The sequence below is a fragment of the Podarcis pityusensis genome (assembly GCF_964106645.2).
Source record: "Podarcis pityusensis genome assembly, chromosome: 13".
NCBI lineage: Eukaryota > Metazoa > Chordata > Lepidosauria > Squamata > Lacertidae > Podarcis > Podarcis pityusensis.
This window is the reverse complement of record NC_138038.1, coordinates 54900279-54924005: the sequence shown is the minus strand read 5'-3', so window position 1 is coordinate 54924005 and position 23727 is coordinate 54900279. Positions and strand designations below refer to the sequence as shown.

The following is a 23727-nucleotide window of genomic DNA, read 5'->3' as shown; positions in this document are numbered from 1 at the left end:
AGAAAAGGCCAGTAATATGAGACACGATAAAAGTTTATAAAATGCGACATGACATGGAGAAGGTGGATAGAGGAAGGTTTTTCTCCTCTCAGAGCACTAGAATTCATGGTCATTCAAGGAAGCAGAATTTGGGAGATTCCGGATGGATAAAAGAAATGGTTAACTTGCGGAACTCCCCGCCACAGGAGGCAGGTTTGGCCACCAACCTTGGTGGCTTTAAAAGAGGGTTAGGCAAATTCATGGAGGAGGAGAGGGTTGTCAGTGGCTGTATGTTGTGGGAGGTGGCGATATTTCTGAAGCCACAGGAGAAGGAGGGAGCTCCAGTTCTGCAGCCAAGGGATGAGATTCCTGCATTGCAGGGGGTCAGACTAGACGACCCCTGAGGGTCCCGTGCAACTCTACAATTCTGCCATTCTCTCTTCCCCCCCCCCCCCCCACTTCTGGAGGACTCCCGGTCCTGGGGCAGGGATGGGGTTGGGGGGCAGCAGGAGGAGGAGGGGCCACATCTGGGCAGCCAAGCCCCCTCCGCGCTCCTCTGCCGCCGCCGGGGCGTGACTCAGCCTCTCCGCGCCCCTCCGCCGCCCCACTCCCGCGACAAGGGCGCAGCGAGGCGGCGGGAGTTGTTTGCGGGCGTTGCTCATCGCGACGAGGGAGGGAAGCGGCGGGGCCGGCCGGTGACTTCATCGCGGCTTCCTGGCCCGCGGCTGGGCGGGCGGGCATAAAAGAGCCCTCGGCAGGCAGCCCCAGCAACAAAAGCCGCAGCACCGAGCAAGAGTCGCTCCCGCCAGACAGAGAGAGAAAACAAGCAGGTAGGAAAGAACTGAAGCTGCTCGCTCGCTCGCTCGCTCGCTGGGCGCTTGGGCAGTCCTGCGGGCTGCAGCGCATGTCGGGAGAGGCGGACGCGTGTCCAAGCAGGGTCCCGTAGCCGCCGCGCCTGCCTTCCCGCGTTGCAGGGGCTTCAGGCTTCCTCCGGAGGGGAATCGGGACCGGGAAGAGTCCCGAAAGCGGCCCCAGGGCGGGGGCACGACGGCCAAGCGCTGTCCCGCCGCCCCCTCGAGCTGCGCATCTGGACGAAGGCGCCCCCGGGGAAGGGAGACCCCTCTCCCTGCGTCCCCCTACCCCGTCCCCCAGCCCCGCGCCCCTATTCCCAGACGGCCGAGCCGTGCGCCTTCCTCTCGTCGGGGGTCTCCTCTCTCACCGCCTTCTCCTCCCCTTCCTAGGATGCCTCTGCCGTCGAGCACGACCCCCGGCGCCTCCCGGAGCCTGGCCTGGGCTGTCACCCTGGCGGGGCTGGTGGCCCTGTCCTGGGCGTCCCCGGCGCCCCTCGCCCGGCCGGGTGTCTCCCGCGTGGCGAGCCTCTCCACCGACTTCGGCGTGCGCGTCTTCCGCGAGGTGGCCGCCGCCTCCGGCGAGCGCAACGTGGCCTTCTCTCCCTACGGCGTCGCCTCCGTCCTCGCCATGCTGCAGATGGCCGCCGCCGGCGAGACGCGGAGACAGATCCAGGACAGCATGGCTTTCAGCCTCGACGGTGAGTCCGCAGCCCGGGTGGGGGGCGCTCGCTGGAGAGGGGGCTGGAGGGGGCCGTGGGGCGCAGCGGGTCAGGGAAGCCTCCGACACTTTGTTCTGGCTTTGCTGCAACAAGGGAAACTTGAGGGTGGCAGCAAAGTTCTGCCTCGCTGGCATCCACTTGAGGTGCAGGATGCATCCCCTTAGGGGGCAGGAGAAGCCCCGCAGGACAGACCCCACCACTAGCCGGAGCAAGCCAGCCCACTGAGGCAAGAAATATGTGGGGAGAACCCCCAGCTATTTCATAGAATCATAGAATCATAGAGCTGGAAGAGACCACAAGGGCCATCGAGTCCAACCCCCTGCCAAGCAGGAAACACCATCAGAGCACTCCTGACATATGGTTGTCAAGCCTCTGCTTAAAGACCTCCAAAGAAGGAGACTCCACCACACTCCTTGGCAGCAGATTCCACTGGCGAACAGCTCTTACTGTCAGGAAGTTCTTCCTAATGTTTAGGTGGAATCTTCTTTCTTGTAGTTTGGATCCATTGCTCCGTGTCCGCTTCTCTGGAGCAGCAGAAAACAACCTTTCTCCCTCCTCTATGTGACATCCTTTGATATATTTGAACATGGCTATCATATCACCCCTTAACCTCCTCTTCTCCAGGCTAAACATGCCCAGCTCCCTGACACCCCAGGGGTGGCCAAACTGGGTTGTGAAGCTGCTCTCCAGGTCCCTGAGCTGACCCCCACCCCATGCAAGAAAGGCTGCTGCCCCAACATCCCTGGTGCTGCAGTGACATTCAGGGGCTGGTCTTGGGAGGAGGAATAATAATAATAATAATAATAATAATAATAATAATAATAATTTATTATTTATACCCCACCCATCTGGCTGGGCTTCCCCAGCCACTCTGGGCGGCTTCCAACAAAATATTAAAATACAATAATGCATCACACATTAAAAGCTTCCCTAAACAGGGCTGCCTTCAGAACTGAGGGGTGAGTGGGTGCCCTCTTTTCCTTGCCCCCTTGAGCTCCCTGCCTCTTCCAAGCAGAGCCAGATTGATAGATGGGGGGGGGGCTGTCATGGGCTGCTTGCCTCTCAGCTATCTGGTCAAAGCACCAAAATAAACCCCAAATATTTGCTAGCTGAGCTGGTGATACAGTGGGAGTTACCCACTGTGTCAACATTCATGTTTTGTTTTGTTTTAATTGGGGAATTAGTTGTTGTTTTTAATAACCTCTTATGCAACTGGGGCGACTCATGCATTCAGACCATAGAATTGTAGAGTCATCTAGTCCCACCGCCTGCAATGCAGGAATCGCAGCTAAAGCATCCAAGACAGATGGCCTTCCAACCTCTGCTTAAAAACCTCCAAGGAAGGAGAGCCCACCATCTCCCAAGGGAGTCCGAATCTCCTTCCTTGCAATATCAAGCCATGGATTCGAGTCCTACCCTTTGGAGCAGCAGGAAACATGCTTGCTCCATCTTTCACACAGCAGCCCTGAAGATATCTGATGTTGGCTCTCATATCTCCTCTCCTCCAGGCTAAACATTCCCAGCTCCTTCAACCGTTCCTCATCAGGCTGGGTTTCCACACCCTTAATCCTCTTGGTTGCCTTCTTTTGCGCCCCTTCCAGCTTGTCAATGTGCTCTTTAAACTAGGGTGCCCAGAAATGGACACAGGACTCCAGTTGCAGTCTGATCAAGGCAGAATAGAGTGGTACTATTCCTTCCCTTGACACTAAACTTCTGTGGATGCAGCCGAGAATAGCATTCGCCTTTTTTGCTGCTGCTGCATCACACTGTTGACTCATGTTCAGCTTGTGGACCACTAAGACCCCTGACGCCTTTCACATGCACTGCTAGTAAGCCAGGTGCCCCCCATCTTCCAATGATGCAGCTGGTTCTTCCTGCCTAAGTGCAGAACCTGACATTTGTCCCTATTTTTTTAAAAAAAGTTTTTATTAAAGATTTTCTTAGGTTACAAAAGTACATACTTCTGTGCATTTTCAGATAATAAAGTCCTTTCTACAAATCAGTTATATTCGATGTGAGACTTTGATGCTGTATACAGGATAAGGTATAGGATGCGGGTGGCGCTGTGGGTTAAACCACAGAGCCCAGGGCTTGCTGATCGGAAGATCAGCGGTTCGAATCCCCGCGATGGGGTGAGCTCCCGTTGCTCGGTCCCTGCTGCTGCCCACGTAGCAGTTCGAAAGCACATCAAAGTGCAAGTAGATAAATAGGTACCACTCCAGTGGGAAGGGAAACGGCGTTTCCGTGCGCTGCTCTGGTTAGCCAGAAGCGGCTTAGTCCTACTGGCCACATGACCACTGTACGCCGGCTCCCTCGGCCAGTAAAGCGAGATGAGCGCCACAACCCCAGAGTCGGTCACGACTGGACCTGATGGTCAGGTGTCCCTTTACCTTTACCTATTCTTATCAGAGTTTGGAGTCCCAACAGATATTGGGGTCGTCAAAGTCTCCCATTACTACTATATCTCTCCTTTTTGAATCTTGGGTAGTCTGCTCTAGGAAGGCATCACCCAAGTCTTCTGGCTTGGCGGTCTCTAGCAGACACCCACAGTAAGGTCCCTGTTGTTTTTCTCTCCTGAAATTTATACCCCTATACTCTCAACCTGCCTTCCACGCTCCAAGTCATGGATTTCTCCTCAAGTGTACACATCCTTTATATACAATGCTGCTGCTCCTCCCTTCCTGTTTGGTCTGTTCCTCTTGAACCGGTTATAACCTTCAGTTCTGACATTCCAGACGTCAGCCTCACCCTGCCAAGTAATGCCTTCAAGGATCAGCCTCCTTGTCATGTGAAGCCATTGGTTTGGGTAGATGGTGCCTTGAGAAACGAGCTGCAGTGGACAATGAAAAAGTGGAACAAATGGAGAGAGAGAAAAGGGGAGGAACGCTCGTATTTACGGGACCGCCTCTCCTGGTCTGCCTCGCAGAGGACCTTAAGGTCCATGAAGAACCATAGTTTAGAGGTCCCTAAGGAAGTCAGATTATCCTCCGCCAGGGCCAGGGCCTTCTCAGTGGTGGCTCCGACCTGGTGGAATGCTCTGTCCCAGGAGACCAGGGCCCTGCAGGATTTAACCTCCTTCTGCAGGGCCTGTAAGACAGAGCTATTCCACCTGGCTTTCAATTTGAACTTAGCCTGATCTTTTATTCCACTTCCTTCCCTTTTTATGAAGATCACCCGCTCTGAGACACCACAGCTAATTCTCCCCTGGTCTCCTCGCTGGCCCAAATTGGACTAATTTAGCCAGCTAGCCCTGGTGATCATCTAATGTTTATTGGATGGATTTCCCCCCTAAATTGATTTTTTGAATTCTGAATTTATTGTTATTCGTGTTTTATACTGTATTTTATGCTGTTTTTTGTTGCATCAATTAAGTGTTTTAAATTTGTTGTTAGCCGCCCCGAGCCCAGTTTTCTGAACCGGGAAGAGCGGGGTATAAATAAAAGTTTTTTATTATTTATTATTAATGATCTCCCGCCCTCGCTGGGCGCTTCCTCCCTGCAGAGTGGGGCATCCCCAGAGCCCTGCGTTGGTTGCAGAAGGCGCTGACGGACCCCAGGAACAAAGATGTAGTGGACACGGCCGACGCCCTCTTTGTGCAGAGGGACCTGGAGCTCAGCCCGGGGTTCATGCCCCACTTCCACCGGGTCTTCCGCCAGACGGTCAAGCAGGTGAACTTCACGGAGAGCGAGGAAGCATGCAGGATCATCAACAGCTGGGTGCAGGACCACACGAAAGGTGAGTCCCTCTCTTGGCAGCACTGCAAGGGAAAGGGGGAACGGGGCCGCCTGACAGTCACGATGATTGACAGGTGGGCAGGCCCATGGGGGGGGGGACAACGCAGGATCCAGCCCACTTGCCAGAAAGGGTTATTTTTTTATTATTTGAGGACATATTGTAAACCAAGTAAAACATTAGTGAGGTTGATATAAACACGCGCAGTAAGAGATAATAAAGGGAAGGATGAGGGAAAATTTATAAATGTATTTGAATGGGATATGCAATAATAAAAATATATGAACTGCATAAGGGAGAGGGAGGAAAGTTGAGGGAAAGGTAAATTAGATTTGTAAAGTTTTCCCACCCTGACTAAAATATTTGTAAAAAATGAAAAATGAAATTAAATAAGAATTTCCCACACAGTGTTCGAGAGTATTGCAGGGAGCTGAAATAAATAAGGGAAGAAAAGAGGAAAAGTAAAAGTAATAAAAACAGAGGAAAGCAACAGGAACAAAATAACAAAAAAAAATATAATAAAAGTTACAGAACTATATATATGTGGATAAATTTATTGTTTCCCTCCAGTATATGTTGATTCATGGGTCTCTATGGTTTCCATAAACATGTTCCAAAGGTCATTAAATTTGTCCCTGCACAATCTCTGCCTGCAAGGGATCCGTTCATGGGGTGCAAGAGATGCCTGCCATCTGTCCAGTTGTTATTTTTATTATGCATGTTGTGTCTTTACGCTGCGAACCACCCTGAGGTTTGTGGGCGAAGGGCGGTGTGCACATCTGACAGAATGCATGCCTTCCCCCAGGGATGATCCAGGACTTCCTGCCCGAGGGGACCCTGGACCACATGACCCGCCTGGTCCTGGTGAACGCCATCCACTTCAAGGGCCTCTGGAACCTGCCCTTCCCAGAGGCGGCCACCAGGGAGCGCCTCTTCCACAAGCTGGACGGGAGCACCCTCTCCGTCCCCATGATGGAGCAGACGGCAAAGTGCAACTACGGTGAGCAGCGGCGTCAAGCGGGGCTTGCCGAGAGGTGGGGTGGGAAGGGGTCCTCCTCCTCCTCCTCCTCCTCCTAGAGAATGAGGTCATCAGTGTGTCAGGAACGTGGGCCCCCCAGAGCACAGCCTCAGAAATTGAACTAAGCGAGCAAGGAGCTGAGTTTAGAGAGCACAGTCCGGCCCCCTCCCTCCCAGGGAAGAAGCTGTTAGCTCCCAAGGAGAGGGAGAGTTAGAAGTCGACAGGAGCGCTGCCAGGCAACTAGCAGATAAGCCTGAGGCTGTGTCTTCGGGGATTGGGGAGAAGACAGGCCAGCCGTTCAGTCCCCAAACTAGGAGACGAGAGAAGCTCAGAGAGCAACGGAAGGGAAGGAGAAGAAAGGCGGGGTTTTGGCGTTCTTCCTGGTGGAAGAATGAGTCAGACTAAGCAACTACTGTTAATGAGAGCAGGCGGGAGGGACGTGCTCTGGACGTGTTTCTTCTTGTAATTAAACTTGTAAGCAACATAAAGCCGTTGATGCTTCTCAGGCTGCTTGTTTGCCAGAGACCGTTATGCAACGGCTACTAGTCAGGATGGCAATGCTCCGCATCAGGAACTCTTCTGAATCCCAGCTGCTCAGGAGGGAAGACTTGCTCTTGTGCTCAGGTCCCGCTTGTGGGTTTGCCACTGTGAGAACGGGAGGCAGGACTAGAGAGGCCATTGGCTGATCCAGCAGCTGGGCTCCTCTCATGGAATCTCCAGGTCCAGGTGCAGTCCATCTAGAGTCCTAGGGGTATCTTAGGGGTATCTGGCCACTGTGAGGACAGGGTGCTGGACCAGGTGGCCCCCCTTTGGCCTGACCCAGCCGTCTCTCCTTCTGTTCTTACGCCCTCCTGTCCTTTCCTCTGCAGGCGAATTCTCCACCCCTACAGGAGTGGAGTACGATGTCATCGAGCTGCCCTACCAGGGGGAGACCCTCAGCATGCTCATTGCCGCCCCCTTTGAGCTGGACACCCCGCTCTCTGCCCTGACCAACATCATTGACTCCCAGCTGGTGGCCGAATGGAAGAGGAACATGACAGAAGTGACAAGGCTCCTGGTCCTACCCAAGTAGGTGCCTCAACACTTCACCGGAGGAGGGCAGGTGGGAATGTGGGGAGCCAAGACTCCCCTGGGGCCACGCCAGGCCCCCATCTCTCCTGTTGGATGGATTTAGATGAGCAGGGGTGGGTAGTTTATTAATTATCCTTCCTCTCCCTTGCTAGTATGCAAGTATCTATTAAGTAAAGGTAAAGGGACCCCTGACCATTAGGTTCAGTCATGGCCAACTCTGGGGTTGCGGCGCTCATCTCGCTTCATTGGCCGAGGGAGCCAGCGTATAGCTTCCGGGTCATGTGGCCAGCATGACTAAGCCGCTTCTGGCAAACCAGAGCAGCGCATGGAAACACTGTTTACCTTCCCCCCGGAGCAGTACCTATTTATCTACTTGCACTTTGACGTGCTTTTGACCTGCTAGGTTGGCAGGAGCAGGGACTGAACAACAGGAGCTCACCCCGTCGTGGGGATTTGAACCGCTGACCTTCTGATCAGCAAGTTCTAGGCTCTGTGGTTTAACCCACAGCGCCACCCGCGTCCCTAAGTATCTATTACAGCAGAGAAAAATCTCCACCCGTGCGCAGCTTATCTGTAGAAGCTCTTGGGAGAAGTTTATATAACCTCCTGGAACAATTATGATATCCAAGGATGCAAACTTGGATTATCTTCTCCCGTTTATGTTCCCCTCTTAACAAGGAAATGACTCTCAAGACTGTTTAAGTAAGCCAGAAAAACGTAAGGTTTACTCACATTAAAAGTCTTGCCAGGTTTCAACAGTTACAGTGGTGAAAATCAAAGAGGCAGTAATCCCTAAACGTTACAAAACTCTAAAGCCCAGTTCAAAATGGAGTGTGCTTTCTGGGAAACCCAGCCAGATTGGCGGGGTATAAATTATTATTATTATTATTATTATTATTATTATTATTATTATTATTATGGAGGGAAGCTTACAGACATCTTACCCCATTATAGGTAAGAAGTGTGTGCAGTGACAGGGAGGAGTAAAGATTAACTTTTTACTATTTCCCTTCCCACCACAAAAGTTTAGAGAATATGAAATTCTGGAGTCCCCCGTCTGTGACTATCTAGCAATCATGCCAGTTGTGATTTGGGTGCTGATCCTGCCACATCCTCCAGCCATGGTGTGGAGCTGGTGGCTGCCTGGACTGTGACACACACACCCTCACCTCTCGCCTTCCTTTTTCTGCAGATTCTCCTTGGAGAGCGAAGCGGACCTCCGGGGGCCCCTGGAGACCCTGGGGATGAAGGACATGTTTGACGCAAGAAAAGCCAACTTCAGCAGCCTATCAGGTCAGTCCCTTCTGATCCCTGTGTGAAGACCCTTCTGGTTGTCTGGACCCCAGGGTGCCTGATTGTAGCTCCCCAGTTGCAGTATGTGAGAACGTGTTTCAGAGTTAAGGCAGCGATGCTTCTGAATCCCAGATATTGCAGGAAGAGCTGCTTTTGTGCAGGGAAACTCTCCTTTGGGAAGCTGGTTGGCCCCTGTGAGAGCAGGGTGCTGGGCTAGGCAGGCCACCGGCCGGATCCAGCAAGCTCTGTTTTGGGGGGACAGAAGGCAGGCAGGTGTGGAGGACTCCCTGGTCCTGAATGGGGTAACTGGGCCCCTGAAGGACCAGGTGCACAGCCTGGGAGTCATTTTGGACTCCCAGCTGTCCATGGAGGTGCAGGTCAATTCTGTGTCCAGGGCAGCTGTTTAGCAGCTCCATCTGGTATGCAGGATGAGACCCTATCTACCTGCAGACTGCCTTGCCAGAGTTGTGCATGCTCTGGTTATCTCCCGCTTGGACTACTGCAATGCGCTTTGCATGGGGCTACCTTTGAAGGTGACCCGGAAACTACAACTAATCCAGAATGCGGCAGCCAGACTGGGGACTGGGAGCGGCCGCCGAGACCACATAACACCGGTCATGAAAGACCTACATTGGCTCCCAATACGTTTCCAAGCGCAATTCAAAGTGTTGGTGCTGATCTTGAAAGCCCTAAAAAGCCTTGGACCAGTATACCTGAAGGAGCGTCTTCACATCCTCATCGTTCTGCCCGGACACTGAGGTCCAGCTCCGAGGGCCTTCTGGCGGTTCCCTCCCTGCGAGAAGCCAAGTTACAGGGAACCAGGCAGAGGGCCTTCTCGGTGGTGGCACCCGCCCTGTGGAACGCCCTCCCACCAGATGTCAAAGAGAAAAACAACTACCAGACTTTTAGAAGACATCTGAAGGCAGCCCTGTTTAGGGAAGCTTTTAATGTTTGATGTATTACTGTATTTTAATATCTGGTTGGAAGCTGCCCAGAGTGACTGGGAAAGCCCAGCCAGATGGGCAGGGTATAAAGAATATATTATTATTATTATTATTATTATTATTATTATTATTATTATTATTATTAAAGCAATAACAAAGAGGTCCTGTTGAGCATGTGCCGAGGGCCTTGGCCTGACCGCTCCCAGACTACACAGGAAAGTCAAACAGCATTTTGGGGTGGAAAGGTTTTTAGGGATGTGCTGCAGAAGCAGCCACCCAATCAGAGAGCTGTTTTCTCCTTCCACACTCCAAATAAAAATATATTGCACTGTTGCAGAGGATGCGGCGGGGGCTATATTGATGCCCAGCTTGCTTTTAGCATTGTAGAGTTTGAAATGGTTCCCAGGGGTTGTGTAGTGCAACCCCACCAGCAACGCAGGAATCACAGCAACAGAATCCCTGGCAGATGTGCCTCCCGTCTCTGCTTAGAAACCTCAAACGACTCATAGAATTGTAGGGTTGGATGGGTCCCCCAGTGGTCATCCAGCCCAACCCCACATGGGATGCAGGAATTGCAGCGAAAGAAGCCCTTGCAGACGCCCATCTGACCTCTGTTTGAAAACTCTTGGACATCCCAGCTGAGAACGAGGCAGCCAATGGCCCCCCTTGCCCCCTCCTGCCCCTCTGCGGCCCCCTTCCGCTGCTCACTGCCTTGTCCCCCTTTGCAGACCAAGAATCCCTCTTCGTGGCTCAAGCCCTGCAGAAGGTGAAGATCGATGTGAATGAGAGCGGGACGGAGGCCTCCTCTGCCACAGGTGAGGGTCGCTGTTGCTGGGAAAGGGTGACCCACTTCTCCTTCCTGCAGTTGTATTTTTTTTGGGGGGGGGGAGTTTTGAACCTGCTTATCAGAGCTCTGATCAGCTTACTTCCCCTTCAGAAATGTTCTGAACGGCTTAATATAAAAACCAGTGAGCAATAAAATTCAAGTATGCAGTAATGCTGTCAGTGTGTCAGATAACATCGGGAAGTACCAAAAAGACAAGGTGACAGAATGCCAAGCAGGCCGGGCCCACCTTGAATGGCCGGGGAAAGCCTGGGGGGGGGGAGGGTTGTATCCAAAAGACACCTGGAGCAGGTGACCAAAGATGGAACCTCATTTCCTGCATCATCCCAAATAGCCGCGGCAGAAAATGCCCTTGTTAACCTTTCGCCTTTCCCCAAAAGCAGAGCCCATGAGCACTGACCCTATTGCTTAGGGGGTCTTTGGAGGTTTCATCCAGACACACCCCACTGCATCTCTTTCCTGGGGTTACCCTAAACAGCCAGCTCATTTCCCAGGCTGTCCTCTGGGCTGCCTCCAGTTCCTCACATTGATGCAGCCCTCAAACTCCTCTTCCTTTCTAAAAATCAATTTTATTAATTGATAAAAAAAATTGATAATATCAATTTTATTATCAACATAAAAGGAAATGGTAAAGGAACCCCTGACCATTAGGTCCAGTCATGACCGACTCTGGGGTTGCGGCGCTCATCTCGCTTTACTGGCCGAGGGAGCCGGCGTACAGCTTCCGGGTCATGTGGCCAGCATGATTAAGCCGCTTCTGGCGAACCAGAGCAGCGCACGGAAACGCCGTTTACCTTCCTGTCAGAGCGGTACCTATTTATCTACTTGCACTTTGACGTGCTTTCGAACTGCTAGGTTGGCAGGAGCAGGGACCGAGCAACGGGAGCTCACCCCGTCGCGGGGATTCGAACCACCGACCTTCTGATCGGCAAGTCCTAGGCTCTGTGCTTTAACCCATGGCGCCACCCGCGTCAACATACTATACAGTAAAATCCAAACTAAGCTAAACAGAAAAATAAAAAAGCAACATATAAAACAGAAAGAAAACTAAAGAGAAATAGGAAGTATGATGCAATAAGAATCGTGTTTCCTTTCCTCAGCTGTCATCATCTATGCCCGGATGGCCCCCCTGGAGATTGTGATGGACAGGCCCTTCCTCTTCCTCGTGCGACACAACCCAACCGGTAAGAGCGCTTTTCACAGAATCGTAGAGTTGGAAGGGACCCCTAAGGGTCATCTAGCCCAACCCGCTACAAGGCAGGAATTGCAGCTCAAGAAACCCTGATTCCCACGGCCACCGAACTTTGCTTAAAAGCCTCCAAGGAAGGAGAGCCCCACACCTTCCGGGGGCGTCCGTTCCACTGTAAAACGACTCTTGCCTTCAGGATGGTTTTCCTGATGTTGAGTCGAAATCTCCTTCCCTGCAATTTGTGGTTTTGCTTCTGCAGAGAACAAATTTGCTCCACCTTCCGCGTGACAAACCCTGTAAACAGAGCAAGGCTGCGTTTGAGAACGGTGCAAGGCTGCCTCCTGGTGGCTGCCTCTGGGACCACCCAGCCTTATTTTATTTTATTTCCTCCAAGGCGGGAGTGACCTTTGAACCCACCTATATTATATAGTCATCAATGCATTTTATATCCCACCTTTTCCTGTGTTAGCGTAGAAATCTGAGGGCTCCCTTGGACAAAAAACAAGGACCCCAGCCAGGAATCCCAGAGCAAAACAGCAGCCAGTCGGCTTGGTCTTGATTGAAGACTGTCGCCACAGGACTCCCACCTGCCACCAGGTGGAACAAGATGGAAGCCCTGAACAAAAGAGAACCCAAACTTTTATTAGCTGCTAATCCCCATGTTACACCCCCCCAAACTACATCACTAATACATCATGAAAGGGGAAGTCTGGTGGCAGGAGTCTGAGCATCCTGGACCCTGCCCCATGGTTCCCCTTGCCCTCCACCAAACACCCATCAAGTGTAACAAAAGAGACATTTAAATATCCCTGTTTCCCAGCCAAGTTCATCCCACCCTTTTGTCTTCATCTGGGTTTGCTATTTCTGGCATGGCTACCTGTCTGGCACTCAGGTATCAGGAGGCCAGGGATGATCACTCAGGCGGAGGGGCTGCTGAGTAGCTGAGCTCACAGGTCTAGATGAATTTCTGAAGTTTTCCCAGTGAGCCAGTACAGAGATCCATTGATCAGTGAATTCTTACATTTGGTATCGTGCAGCAAAGGCCCTTTGAATAGATAGGAATAAACTGTGACGAAGTGTTTTGTGGGGACAAGTCACCAAAGTGATTGTGCTGGTTTTGGTAGTGGGCTGCATGTGCAGGATATCTGCTGGAGGGGCAACCCCCACCCACCCCAATCTATACATAAATTCGTGCAACACTTCTCTTTCTTTCCTTTCCAGGCACCATACTATTCATGGGGCAGGTGATGGAGCCCTGAGTGACCCCCATCTTGTTCAGCCGAATCTCTCAGGAGCCGGAAGAAGTTTTTCCTCCCTTTCTGTTCCCCTCCCTCTACATCCCCCCCCCCAAGAGAGACCTGCCGCCAGCCGTGACCTCCCTCCGCCTGCTGCTGAGTGGTAGCACCAGGCACAGCACCCTCTCACCCCCCAGGGAAGAAGCCTCAGTTGGTCTTTCGGCTGGGAAGAGGCTGCCCCCTCTGCCCCCTGGGGCAGAAGAGAGCCGCTCTTCAGAAAGACAAGGCTCCAGCCACGATGTCCGCACAGCCGCTTCTGCCTCCGCCAGAGTCTTCCTTGCCGGGGGGGCTGGGGAGCAACTGAGCACCCTTGCTCACCCTCGGATGGGGTGGGGCTGCGGCCATGCCATGAAATCCCCGATGATGTGTGCCCCCTACCTCACACTGGACTGGAACCCTGCCCAGTCAGGGCTAGTGGCTTCATTTGATGTTTACGCCGGAGTAGAGCAGGGATCTCTGCCTTCTCTCTTTATTATTATTATTATTAAGTATGTATGTATGTGTTTGGAGCGGGGGGGTTGTGTCCCCCCCCATCAGATGTGGATGGGTGGGGGCTGCAGATTAGCACTTTGAATACGTCCATTTTCCTTCTGCACTGCTGAGATGGACATTTGTGATGAAGTATGTTTTAACAGAGAGGCTTAATATAAGTTTGGCTTACTGTTTGAATTTAATGAAATACGTTGTTGGGGTGGTGATGATGATTATGATGTGAGCAACCTTCCCTTCTTCCTCTTGTGCCCCCCTGAGGAAGGGCAGCATCCCTCCCGTGGGGCAGGTGGGGCAAACCGCTCATTGCTGTTCCTTCTTGCAAGATGCCTGCTCTGGAAAGGGCTAAGAAAACTGCACGCATCTCCAAACATTCCCGAAAAGAATCTCCTCCTTTCTTTCAACCCCCAACATGCCTGGCCTTAACACGGCCCAGTTTTCCTTACGCAGAGACCTTTGAGATGCTACAGATTCTGCAATTTCTGGCACACAGAAGGAACCCTTTTGCCCAGACCCCCAAGAGCCACGGGGTCTACTCCAAGCAAAAAACCGAGGCCTCTCTTTCAGAAACCCTGCAAAGTTTCGAGGCAAGACTGCCGTGACCCACACGGGCCCAGAAGCTGCTGCGAATGGCGCTGTGCCAGCAGCCTTTGCCAGCCTGAGGGACCCCCCCCCATTTCTGCTTAATGGCTCTCTGGCCCGAGTTCCCCCGTCCTTGTGATTTCCCAGGACAGCATCCAGTTAATTGTAAAAATGGCACTGGGATTGCTGAGCCCAGCAGACGCGATGTTTTGCCCAGAGGCCTTGGCTGCCCTCCAAGTGGATTATCCCCTCCAGATCCGCTGAGCTGGGCGGCTGCCGGGGACCCCCCAGCGAGGGCCCTTGAAGGCTGAGCTTGGTACAAATTGAGCGGGGGGGGGGGAGGTAGAGGGCACCCCCCACATAGGTGGGGAAGGACATCCCAAAGGAAAGCTGGTTTTGTGCAGCGCTGAAAGAGAGCAAACTGGAAGCGCTTTGGGAGCAAGCCAGTTCTGAGCGCCCCCCTCCTCAAGAAGTAAAAGTGCCAGCATTCAGATATTTAACTGGGGCCTGGGAGTCACCTTGAGATTCAGGTGCCTGCTGATTTTAGCTGACTCAGGAGCATCCATCTCTTGTGAGAGGCTCCCCAGGGCGTCTGAGAAGGACGTCTGTTTTCCCCTCTGCTGACCAACTGCCCCACGGCTATTCTCTGCCTTACACTTGGAGGTCACGCCTGCCCCCTGCCCCCTTGCGCTGCCTCAAAAACCAGTATTTATACAGAGAGAGCGAATTCTATTCCTAGAGGAGGTTATTTTTTCACTTTTCTTGTACAGAAATCTGATTTATATTTGTATATATATAACTATTTCTATACGTGTGTTTGCGGGGAGAGTATTTTGCATTCTACTTTTGATAGGAAATAAAAACACTACGACCATCTTGGCGGCTGTGTCTGTCCTGAGTTTTCTCTTGAGCAAAACGGGTCCTGATTCTGGGCTTCTCCTACACCCCTGCAAGCCCATTCCCAAACCTACAGGTTGGTGCAACCCACAGCAGCCTCTGGCACCGAGGGAAGAGAGACTCGGTTTATTGCCTAAAAGCGACTATAGGGCAGCCCCACAAAGCTCCCTCTTGCAGACCTTCTTCCTTCTGCTTCGGTCAGAGCCCCACTTGCCCCGACACCCCATAGAAAGGTCCTGGCCTGCCTGGCACCACAAATGGGGGGTGGGCCAGTGAGAGACTTACGCAGCCCATAAGCATTTTCCTGGACGTTCTGAGGTTTTGCTGGCTGGGTGGTGAATTTGGGGGGAAATTGATTGATTTATTTTTTGACAGGGTTTTGATCTAGGTTGCTGTGTGGGATATTTATTCATTGCACTGGAACCCCCACCTGTTCCCCCCCAAGGATCTCATGTGGTTCTCCCACTTCCTCATTTAATTCCCACAACAACCCTGTGAGGTTGACTAGGCTGTGAGAGGCAGGGACTGGCTCCTCAGGGACCCCCAGGGGTCATCCAGCCCAACCCGCTGCATGCAATGCAGGAATCTCAGCTGAAGCACCCAAGGCAGAGGGCCCCCCAACCTCTTCTTAAAAAACTCCAAGGAACTGTAACCACTCTGCTCCACACCAACTCTTATTAAAAAGAAATGAGGGGGAGGGGAGAGGGGGAAATGGGGGGGGCAGAATAAGAGGGGTTGAAGCATAGCTGTCAAGCGTCCCTTATTTGGCGGGAGAGTCCCTTATCCCAGCGCCATGTCCTGCTGCTGTCCCTTTTTGACGAGGCTTCGTTTGGCTGCTGGCTGGGCTTTCTGCCTTTGGCTCCGAAGGGCTCAGAAGTTGAACATACCTGTGCCTGGAAAATCCCTTATTTAGAGGCTGCTGATCCCTTATTTTCAAATCTGTAAGTTGACAGCTATGGGTTGAAGTGACCTGCAGCTGGAAGGGACCCCCAGGGGTCATCTAGCCCAACCCCCTGCAATGCAGGAATCCTGAACGCAGCAGACCCTGGGTTGGGGGCTCATAAATTAGCAGATGCAAGTGGGGGGGTCTTCAATTGCGCCCCCTTTCCCCTTTCCCACACCCACCGGAGGAGACTCCTCCCTTCCCTCGCAGCCTCCCTCCCGGATGACGTCACCGGAGGAGCCCCTCCCTCCCTCCCTCTTCTCCTGCTCATCTCCGGCTTCCCCGCCCCTCCCGTCGCCCGGGGAGACAGGCCCCGCCCCCGCCCGGTTGCCTTGGCGACGGGGAGCGAGAGGCGCCCCTCCCGCCCGGAAGCGGGCGTCGCAGTGCGCAGGCGCGGCCCCGGGGCGGGGGGCGGGCGGGGGCGGGTCCGGCCGGGAGGCACCTGGGCAGGTTCGGGCCGCGGAAGAGGAGCCGGAGGGCCGCAGGGGCCGCGCCGAACGGCCCGCCACGGACCGACGCCCGACATGGTGAGCGGGGGGGGCGCGGGGAGGGACCCCCATCCGGCGCCTCGGGGGGAGGAGGGGGGCTGGTTCCCACGTGGCAGGGCGGCCACTTCCGGCCCCGGGTGCAAGGGGGGGCTGGATCCTTCCCCGGGAGAGGGGTGTCGCCCCCCAGAGCAGAGGGACCCCCTCTCCTCCTCCCCCCTCCAGAGCAAGGGCGCCTCTGAGCATGGGCAGACGGCGGGGAGAGCAGCGCCACGGGGGGCTTGGCAGGCGGAAGAGATCCCCCCCCAAGAAAGACCCCACAGATCACAGGGCAGGGATGACCCCCAGCAAGGCTTTGAGTTGCTCACCCCACCCCACAAAACCAGCCGGTCCCCTGGGTGGGGGTCCGCTGCGCCCCCCCCTTCCTCCCTCCTCGCAGCGCCCAGGGGGTCGAGGGGGTTTCCGGAGCCCCGATCCGCCCCGCCTGCCTCCCTCCCGCTGCCCCCCCCGGCCTCTCCCTGGCGCCTCCGCCCCGTCCCCCCCCCGTCCCGCCCCACGGAAAAGGCACGTCCATGTCGGCTTCGCCTGCCAGCTCCTTCCCTCCTCCTGGGCCATTAGCGGAATTGGCTGGCGAGGCCTCTGGGGTGGGGAGAGACTGGGGCAAAGGCAGCACTTGTGGGGCAGGATTTCCGGGTGTGCTTTTTATCAAGGGCGGGGGGGGGGGCGCTGATAAAGAAGCAAGGCTAGCTCAGTTCCTAAAGCACGAGATTCTGGGTCTCAGGGCTGTGGGTTGAGTCTCCTGCATTGCAGCGGGTTGGACTAGATGACCCTCGGGGTCCCCTTCCAACCCAGTGTGTGGATTCGGGGTCACCGCCTTTGCCAGGCGTTTTGGGCAGGCCCAGAGGGAAGTGGCGCCTAGTGGGTGTTGCAAAGCCCCTGCTCGCTCTCTCCCACTGCCGGGAGTGGCCGCCTCTTCCTCCCTGAGCCGCCCCTCCTGGCTCACCTGTTGAGGCTTGTTGGTGACTCTCCCAGGGAGGATTTCTCAGCTGCGTTCGACCCGCCTTCCCTCCGACGCACGCAGCTGCCACCAGGAGCGCATAGTTGTCCTGCGGAACTCCCTGCCACAGGAGCCAAGGCATGGCTTTAAAGGGCAAATTCCTGGAGGAGGAGAGGGCTAGCTGTGGCCACGGTTGTAGATCCCAGTTTCAGGAAACCCCAGGAGGCAAGAGGGGTCCTGCGGAGATCCTTTTGCCAGAGGGGCTATGGAAGGGGGGAAGCCATTATTATTATTATTATTATTATTATTATTATTAATATTATTATTATTTTCTCTCCAGCAAAAAGGGGTGTCAGACAAGTCCGGAAAGGGAGTGGGGCCTGGACTCCTGGGTTCTTTAGGAAGAGGAGGGGGAACCTGGGAATCTGTGGGAGGGGTCTTTGTGGATTGGTTTTTTTAATATATATATATTGCATTTTTAAATTATTACTCATTTATTGTTTACTGGTTTTGTACGCCGCCGTAGATCTCAGGGCTGTCCGCAGCATAAAACTACGACACAAAAACCGCAAAATGCATAGTAAAAGTAAGAATAAGAAGAAACCAAGGACCACTCCCCTAATTCCCACAACCCTTTTTTTAAAAACCGCCCTGAGATCTGCGGAGGGAAGGACTGTGGGAAAATGTAATAAATGAATGAATTTTTGTTCTGCCTCTGGAGGGGAAAGTTCTGATCAGCCTCCCTTGGGCTGCTTTAAGGCAGGCTGCGTCTGTGTGGCCCCCCCCAAAAAAGAAATTTTGAAAGGGCCTCATTCTGTGCTTGCAGGGGACCCCCTTGCTTTGCAGGGTATAATTTTCTTGGGATTTTTTTTGGGGGGGGGGTTGCTGCTTGCTGCAAGAGGAGGTCCCCCCTGACCTCCCCCACCCTCCCACCTCTCCTCTCCGCCCCCCCAGATGCGCTTCATGCTCCTCTTCAGCCGCCAGGGCAAACTGCGCCTCCAGAAGTGGTACTTGGCCACGTCCGACAAGGACAAGAAGAAGATGGTGAGGGAGCTCATGCAGGTGGTCCTGGCGAGGAAGCCCAAGATGTGCAGTTTCCTGGAATGGAGGGACCTCAAGGTGGTCTACAAAAGGTGACTCTCGAACCCGCTCCCCACCCGCTGCGACTCCGGGTTGGGCTGGATGACCCCTGGGGGTCCCTTGCAACACTGCGATTCTTGGAAGGTGGCGGCCTCTCCACCACTGGAGGTCTGCCATCAGGGAGCCTTCGGCTGCGACTCCTGCGTTGCAGCGGGTTGGGATGGATGACCCCTGGGGGTCCCATTCCGTCTTGCCCACAAGAGCATCAGGACAAGGTTTGGAGGCCGGAAACAAGCGGCAGCTGCTTGGAAAAGGCCAGGAGGAAGCAGAGGAGCCTCTGTCTGGCTCCGGGCAGCTCTGCCGGGGAAAAGTGTGTTGCGGGTGCGGTGCCTCCACCGAGAAGGCCCTGCCCTGCTCCTGTTGCAGGAGGTCCCTTGGCCCAAGAGGGGCGCCACTTTCTCTGGGCCCCAAGCCCCCACCTTGAAGGGGGTGACCTGGTTGTCGATTTCTCCTTAGCTGCCCTGGGGTGTGGATTGGAAAGCCCCCCCAAGCTTTGCTCACTCTGAGTTGGTCCCTGTTCGTTAAGGGGGGGCACTCATTCTCTCTCTCTTTGGGGGGGGGCAGGAACGGAGAATAAGCAGCCCCCCTCCCTAGGGAATGAAGGACTCTTTGACCCACAGATTGCTTTATCTCAGGCAGGAGTGGGGGAGCCCCAGACCCAGAGGCTGCGTGTGGCCCCCCATTCCCTTCTGTGTGGCCCTTGCCAGCTCTCCTTTGTGTTTCTTTGCCCGGCTGATTCCTTCGAACTCTGCTGGCGTCTCTTTCTTGGCTTCGCAGAGGGCGAAGTCTCAGCAGGAACTACCCCATTGTACAATACTAAAATATATATTTTTAACAGCAACAGCTCCGCCCTCTTTTACCTCTGGCCCCGCCCCCTGGAGTGTGTGGCCCTCAGAGGCTTGCCCAGAAGCGGAAGGTGGCCCTCGGTTTCTCTGTGCTCTGAACGGCCTCGCAGGGCTGTGCTGAAGGGAGAAGCCTTCTGAGCATAGCTGTCAACTTTCCCCTTTTCTTGCGAGGAATCCTATTTGGAATAGGGAATTCCCTTTAAAAAAAGGAAAACGTTGACAGCTATGCTTCTGAGACTAATTATTGCCCCATCACTGCTGCTGTGGGGCAGAGGGTGGGGTGGGCAGGTGAACCCCAGGTGACGGCACCTTTCTGTGGGTGCCTGCAGGGATAGCGCTGTCCTGCAGGGGGCACCCTGAGCTCACCTTGGCTCCTCTGTGGCCAAAGGTTGCCTTTGCAGGTGCGCACGGGGTTAATAAGGGCCCTGTGCCCCACACACCCCACTTCCGGCCAGCATAGGTACCTGCTCCCCCCCCCTCACCTGGAAATGGCTGGCCGGTCGCCCCAGGGAGGGCAAGGCAGGCTTGGGTGGTGGTGGGCAGCTGGCGGCCTCTTCAAGGGGGCAGGGCGGGGAGGGGGAGGAGGCTGCCCCCCAGGTGAGCGAGGCAGCGGCAGAGCTGGAGTCCTGACTCCCTTTTTCCGCCCTCCTGCCCAGGTACGCCAGCCTGTATTTCTGCTGCGCCATCGAGGGCCAAGACAACGAACTCATCACTTTGGAGCTCATCCACCGATACGTGGAGCTGCTGGACAAATACTTTGGCAGCGTGAGTTGTGGGGAGGGGCTTCTCCTGGGGGTTGGGCTAGATGACCCTCAGGGTCCCAATTCTAGGATTCCGTGACTGCAGAACGCTCTTTTCCTGCTTCTTTGTGGGTGTAAAAAGCACCAGCATTCCGCCCCCCTCTCTGTATGTGTAGGGGGGGGGCTTTATCTCATCTCTCTCCTTTCAGTCCTGAACCCTAGAGCAGAGGTGCTTGGAATAATAATAATAATTTATTATTTATTCCCCAGCCACTCTGGGCGGCTTCCAACAAAAGATTAAAAATACAAGAAAACATCAAAAACTTCCCTAAACAGGGCTGCCTTCAGATGTCTTCTAAAAGTCAGATACAGTGGACTCTCAGGTTGCAAATGTGATCCGTGCTTGAGGCACGTTCACAACTTGCAGCGTCCGCAACCAGCAGCGCCACGTCTGTGCATGCGTGGGTTGCGCTTTGGCGCTTCTGCGCATATGTGAAGCACGATTTAGCACTTCTGCGCATGATCCGTAACCCAGAAGTAACCTGTTCTGGTACTTCCGGGTTTGGCGTGGTGCGGAACCCAAAAACGCGCAACCCAAAGCGTCTGTAACCCGAGGTATGACTGTAATTGTTTATTTCCTTAATAATAATAATAATAATAATTTATCATTTATACCCCGCCCATCTGGCTGGGTTTCCCCAGCCACTTGGGCGGCTTCCAGCACAACACTAAAATACAATAACCTATTAAACATTAAAAGCTTCCCTAAACAGGGCATCTGATGGGAGGGCGTTCCACAGGGCGGGCGCCACCACCGAGAAGGCCCTCTGCCTGGTTCCCTGTAACCTCATTTCTCGCAGGGAGGGAACCGCCAGAAGACCCTTGGCGCTGGTCCGGGCAGAACAATGTATACTTCAGATATACTGGGCCTTTGAGGCCGTTTAGAGCTTAGAATAATAGGATCGTAGAGTTGGATTAAACACTGCATGAGACGTCAGACATTAAAAGCATGCGGAATCCCAGCAGGAGAGCCCTGTGTTTTCCAGCGACTTCCTACCCAGAAGCTTTGCTGTCTCCAATTGTCTTGTTCTCTTCTGAAGCCAACCGAGTTGTCTGTCTCCAGTGTCGCTGTCTCCAGTGGCAGGGAGTTCCGCAGTTCCACTCTGCACCAGAAGTTTTCTCCATCCTGAACCTTCCAACGTTCAGCTCCGTTTAAGCTGAGGCAGTTGGGGGGCTCCTGGCAGATCTGGGGAGGGGGTTCCTAAGAGGTCCTGGGCTCCCCGCCCCCTGCCCCCCCAACCCCCCAACAGCAGAGTTTCCGACCCGCGGGGAGGCAGGAGGGCAGAGGCCAAACCCCGCCGCTAATTACTCTTGCTGTCATTTTGATTCCTTAATCCGCCCCCCCCCCACTTCCCTGCCCCATAGAAAGCCTCCCTCCAGCCTCCCTCTCCTAAGCCTGCTCTTAGACCCACAAAATCCAGTTAAGCATGGCTGCTAATTGGGCTTAACGAGGGCTTGGCAGCCGCCCCAGCTAATTCCTGCTGCTAATGTGCCAGAGCCGCTTGACTCCCCCCCCCCCCCAGGAAACGCAGCCAGATTGGAGGGTCAGGATCCTGGGCATAGCTGTCAACTTTTACCTTTTCTTACGAGGAATCCTATTCAGAATAAGGGAATTTCCCTTTAAAGGGGGGAAATTGACAGCTATGATCCTGGGAGCAGTGGGGAGGGGGTTGGTGTGTTGGGGGCCCCTGCTTGGTTCTCACGCCCCCTTTCTCTCCCCCCCCCCCGACAGGTGTGTGAGCTGGACATCATCTTCAACTTTGAGAAGGCCTACTTCATCCTGGACGAGTTCCTGATGGGGGGGGAGGTTCAGGACACCTCCAAGAAAAGCGTCCTCAAAGCCATTGAGCAGGCGGACCTCTTGCAGGAGGTAGAGGTGGGCCCCTGCATGGGGGTCCTGCATGCCTGAACTGGGGGGGAGGTGGTGGGAAGGACTGGGGGGGCCCTTCTCCCTGCACCCCCAAAGACAAACCATACACTTCCCTCCAGCTGTGGGGCCAAGCAACCTGTTGTTGCTGCCGCCCTGGACATGCCTGGTTTCTGTCTGTTTCCGCAGAGGAATTTTTTTTTGGGGGGGTGTTGCTGCTGGAGGAGCCCCCCAAGATAGCTGCCTTCCTGGCTGCTGCGGTGGCTGCTTTCTGCATGCAATGAGTCACCGGCAGCCATCGCTCCCTCTCTCTGCAGTGGGCGTGAGCGACTCAGCTGCCTGCCGCTGGGGCCGAGTGCAAATCCTCAGGGTGGGGAGGAAGGAGACGCAGCAGCCTTGGCACCCCCAGCCGCTGCCACCCCCCAAAGAAAAACCCCCTGCATGGTGGACGTTGGCACACCTGGAACCCCCAAACCCTTAGAATAGAAAAAGGCCTTGTTAGTTGCTCTACGGGGCGTCAAGAGCACCTCTGAGCAAGCGCAGAAAGCCTTCCCTCCCCCGGGAAGTGTCGGGGTAGTGGTTGGGCTGGGGGTCTTATGGGGAGGGGGGCTGGCTGCTCCCCCCCCCACTTCCCGCTCCCCTCCTCTGAACCCACCTCCCCTCTGCTTTTCTCCCTGATACAGGAAGACGAGTCGCCCCGGAGCGTTTTGGAGGAGATGGGCTTGGCATAGACTTGGGATCGTGAGCCAGCTCCCCCCCCCCGCCCCTGCCACTGCCCCTCGCGCCCCTTTGCCCCCCCCACGCAGTGGGGCTGAGAGCCTGTGGCGGCCACGCAAGCTCTGCAGCCGGCCCCCTGGCCAAGGAACCTGCAAACCGCACGATGTAAATACTGAACCACCAGCTGGGGGTTGGGGGTGCCCTGCGTCAGAGTGTTTGGGGGGGGGCAAGGAGGCATTTTGCCCCCGCCTGTTGGGGGGCAGAGCGAGAGAGAGCGCAGCGTGAAATTCAGGGGCACCGAATAATCTCCATTCTCCATCTTTTTTTCTGTGCCCCTCCAAACTCTCCTACTTCTCCTACCGCCCCCCCCCCCAGCACCACCAGTCTGTTCACACCAGCAACGTGGCACTTCCTGCCGCCCCCAAACCTGTGACTCACCCGGGCAGCATGTGACGGATCCCGGGGGGGGGGGGGCGGCAGCAGCGCCTCTGCCTTCTTCCCTCCTTTTCCCTCTTTCTCATTTTTTTTGTTGGGGGGGGCAGGCACCCCACATGCATGTGGGGCACGTGGACGCAGGTAGCCGGAGATTTGGAGGAGCCTGCCGTTTGGAAGACCAGCAGCCCCCTCCCCCAGACTTTGGGTGCCTGTATTCCCTCCCCCTCTGCTCCCCCCCCAGCCCCTTTCCAATAAGGCATGATCTTTCCGGACCCAAGGTGTGAGTGCGAGTGTCTTCTCTGTTTTGGAATAAAGCGTGTGAGGAAGACGGTGGCCTGGCTGTGGTTCTTGCCCCTCCAGCGCAGGCTGAGATGCTTCCAGCCCCAGCTCAGAAGGGGGGGGGGAGAATGAGCAGAGGGGGTCCAGCCTGGAGGTCGCTTGGCACGGCTGGCGGAGGTGCAGGTCATTTGCCGTCGTACGGAAGGAACACCTGAGCATAAACAGGGTTCATCTGCATCGCTCTTAGAATTGTGAAGTCGGAAGGGAACCCCAGGGGTCATCCAGCCCAACCTGCTGCGAATGCAGGATTCGCGGC

General features: G+C 54.7%; 2 protein-coding genes across 4 annotated transcripts; both read left to right on the top strand.

Moving 5' to 3' along the window:
- The first annotated feature begins 672 nt into the window (after window positions 1-672).
- SERPINE1 (serpin family E member 1) lies at window positions 673-14885 on the top strand. Of its 2 annotated transcripts, XR_013979086.1 has the most exons (10): window positions 673-809; window positions 1221-1528; window positions 5051-5284; window positions 6087-6281; window positions 7169-7367; window positions 8563-8663; window positions 10336-10422; window positions 11552-11635; window positions 12862-13713; window positions 13751-14885. XR_013979086.1 is itself a non-coding variant. In XM_080979855.1 (9 exons), the coding sequence occupies exons 2-9, from the start codon at window positions 1222-1224 to the stop codon at window positions 12897-12899; spliced, it is 1245 nt and encodes a 414-aa protein (XP_080835981.1). In that variant the 5' UTR covers window positions 673-809; window position 1221; the 3' UTR covers window positions 12900-14885. The 2 variants fall into 2 exon arrangements, 1 of the variants encoding a protein (XP_080835981.1); XM_080979855.1 differs by having other exon boundaries at window positions 12862-14885.
- Window positions 14886-16262: 1377 nt separating this feature from the next.
- Window positions 16263-23460, top strand: AP1S1 (adaptor related protein complex 1 subunit sigma 1). 2 transcript variants are annotated; one of them, XM_080980066.1, is made up of 5 exons: window positions 16263-16373; window positions 18283-18461; window positions 19970-20078; window positions 21846-21983; window positions 22664-23460. In XM_080980066.1, exons 1-5 carry the CDS (start codon window positions 16371-16373, stop codon window positions 22709-22711), a joined length of 477 nt encoding a protein of 158 aa, XP_080836192.1. In that variant the 5' UTR covers window positions 16263-16370; the 3' UTR covers window positions 22712-23460. The 2 variants fall into 2 exon arrangements, with proteins under 2 accessions (XP_080836192.1, XP_080836191.1); XM_080980065.1 differs by having other exon boundaries at window positions 21846-21989.
- Window positions 23461-23727: the final 267 nt, after the last annotated feature.

What these genes read in the sequence shown, in the direction of transcription:
- SERPINE1 (XM_080979855.1), top strand. Translation starts at nt 1,222, where the DNA reads ATGCCTCTGCCGTCGAGCACGACCCCCGGCGCCTCCCGGAGCCTGGCC. An exon ending in CATGGCTTTCAGCCTCGACG is followed by an intron (nt 1,529 to 5,050) that starts GTGAGTCCGCAG and finishes TCCTCCCTGCAG; the next exon opens with AGTGGGGCATCCCCAGAGCC. An exon ending in CGTGCGACACAACCCAACCG is followed by an intron (nt 11,636 to 12,861) that starts GTAAGAGCGCTT and finishes TTTCCTTTCCAG; the next exon opens with GCACCATACTATTCATGGGG.
- AP1S1 (XM_080980065.1), top strand. An exon ending in CTCAAGGTGGTCTACAAAAG is followed by an intron (nt 18,462 to 19,969) that starts GTGACTCTCGAA and finishes CCTCCTGCCCAG; the next exon opens with GTACGCCAGCCTGTATTTCT. An exon ending in TGGACAAATACTTTGGCAGC is followed by an intron (nt 20,079 to 21,845) that starts GTGAGTTGTGGG and finishes CCCCCCCGACAG; the next exon opens with GTGTGTGAGCTGGACATCAT.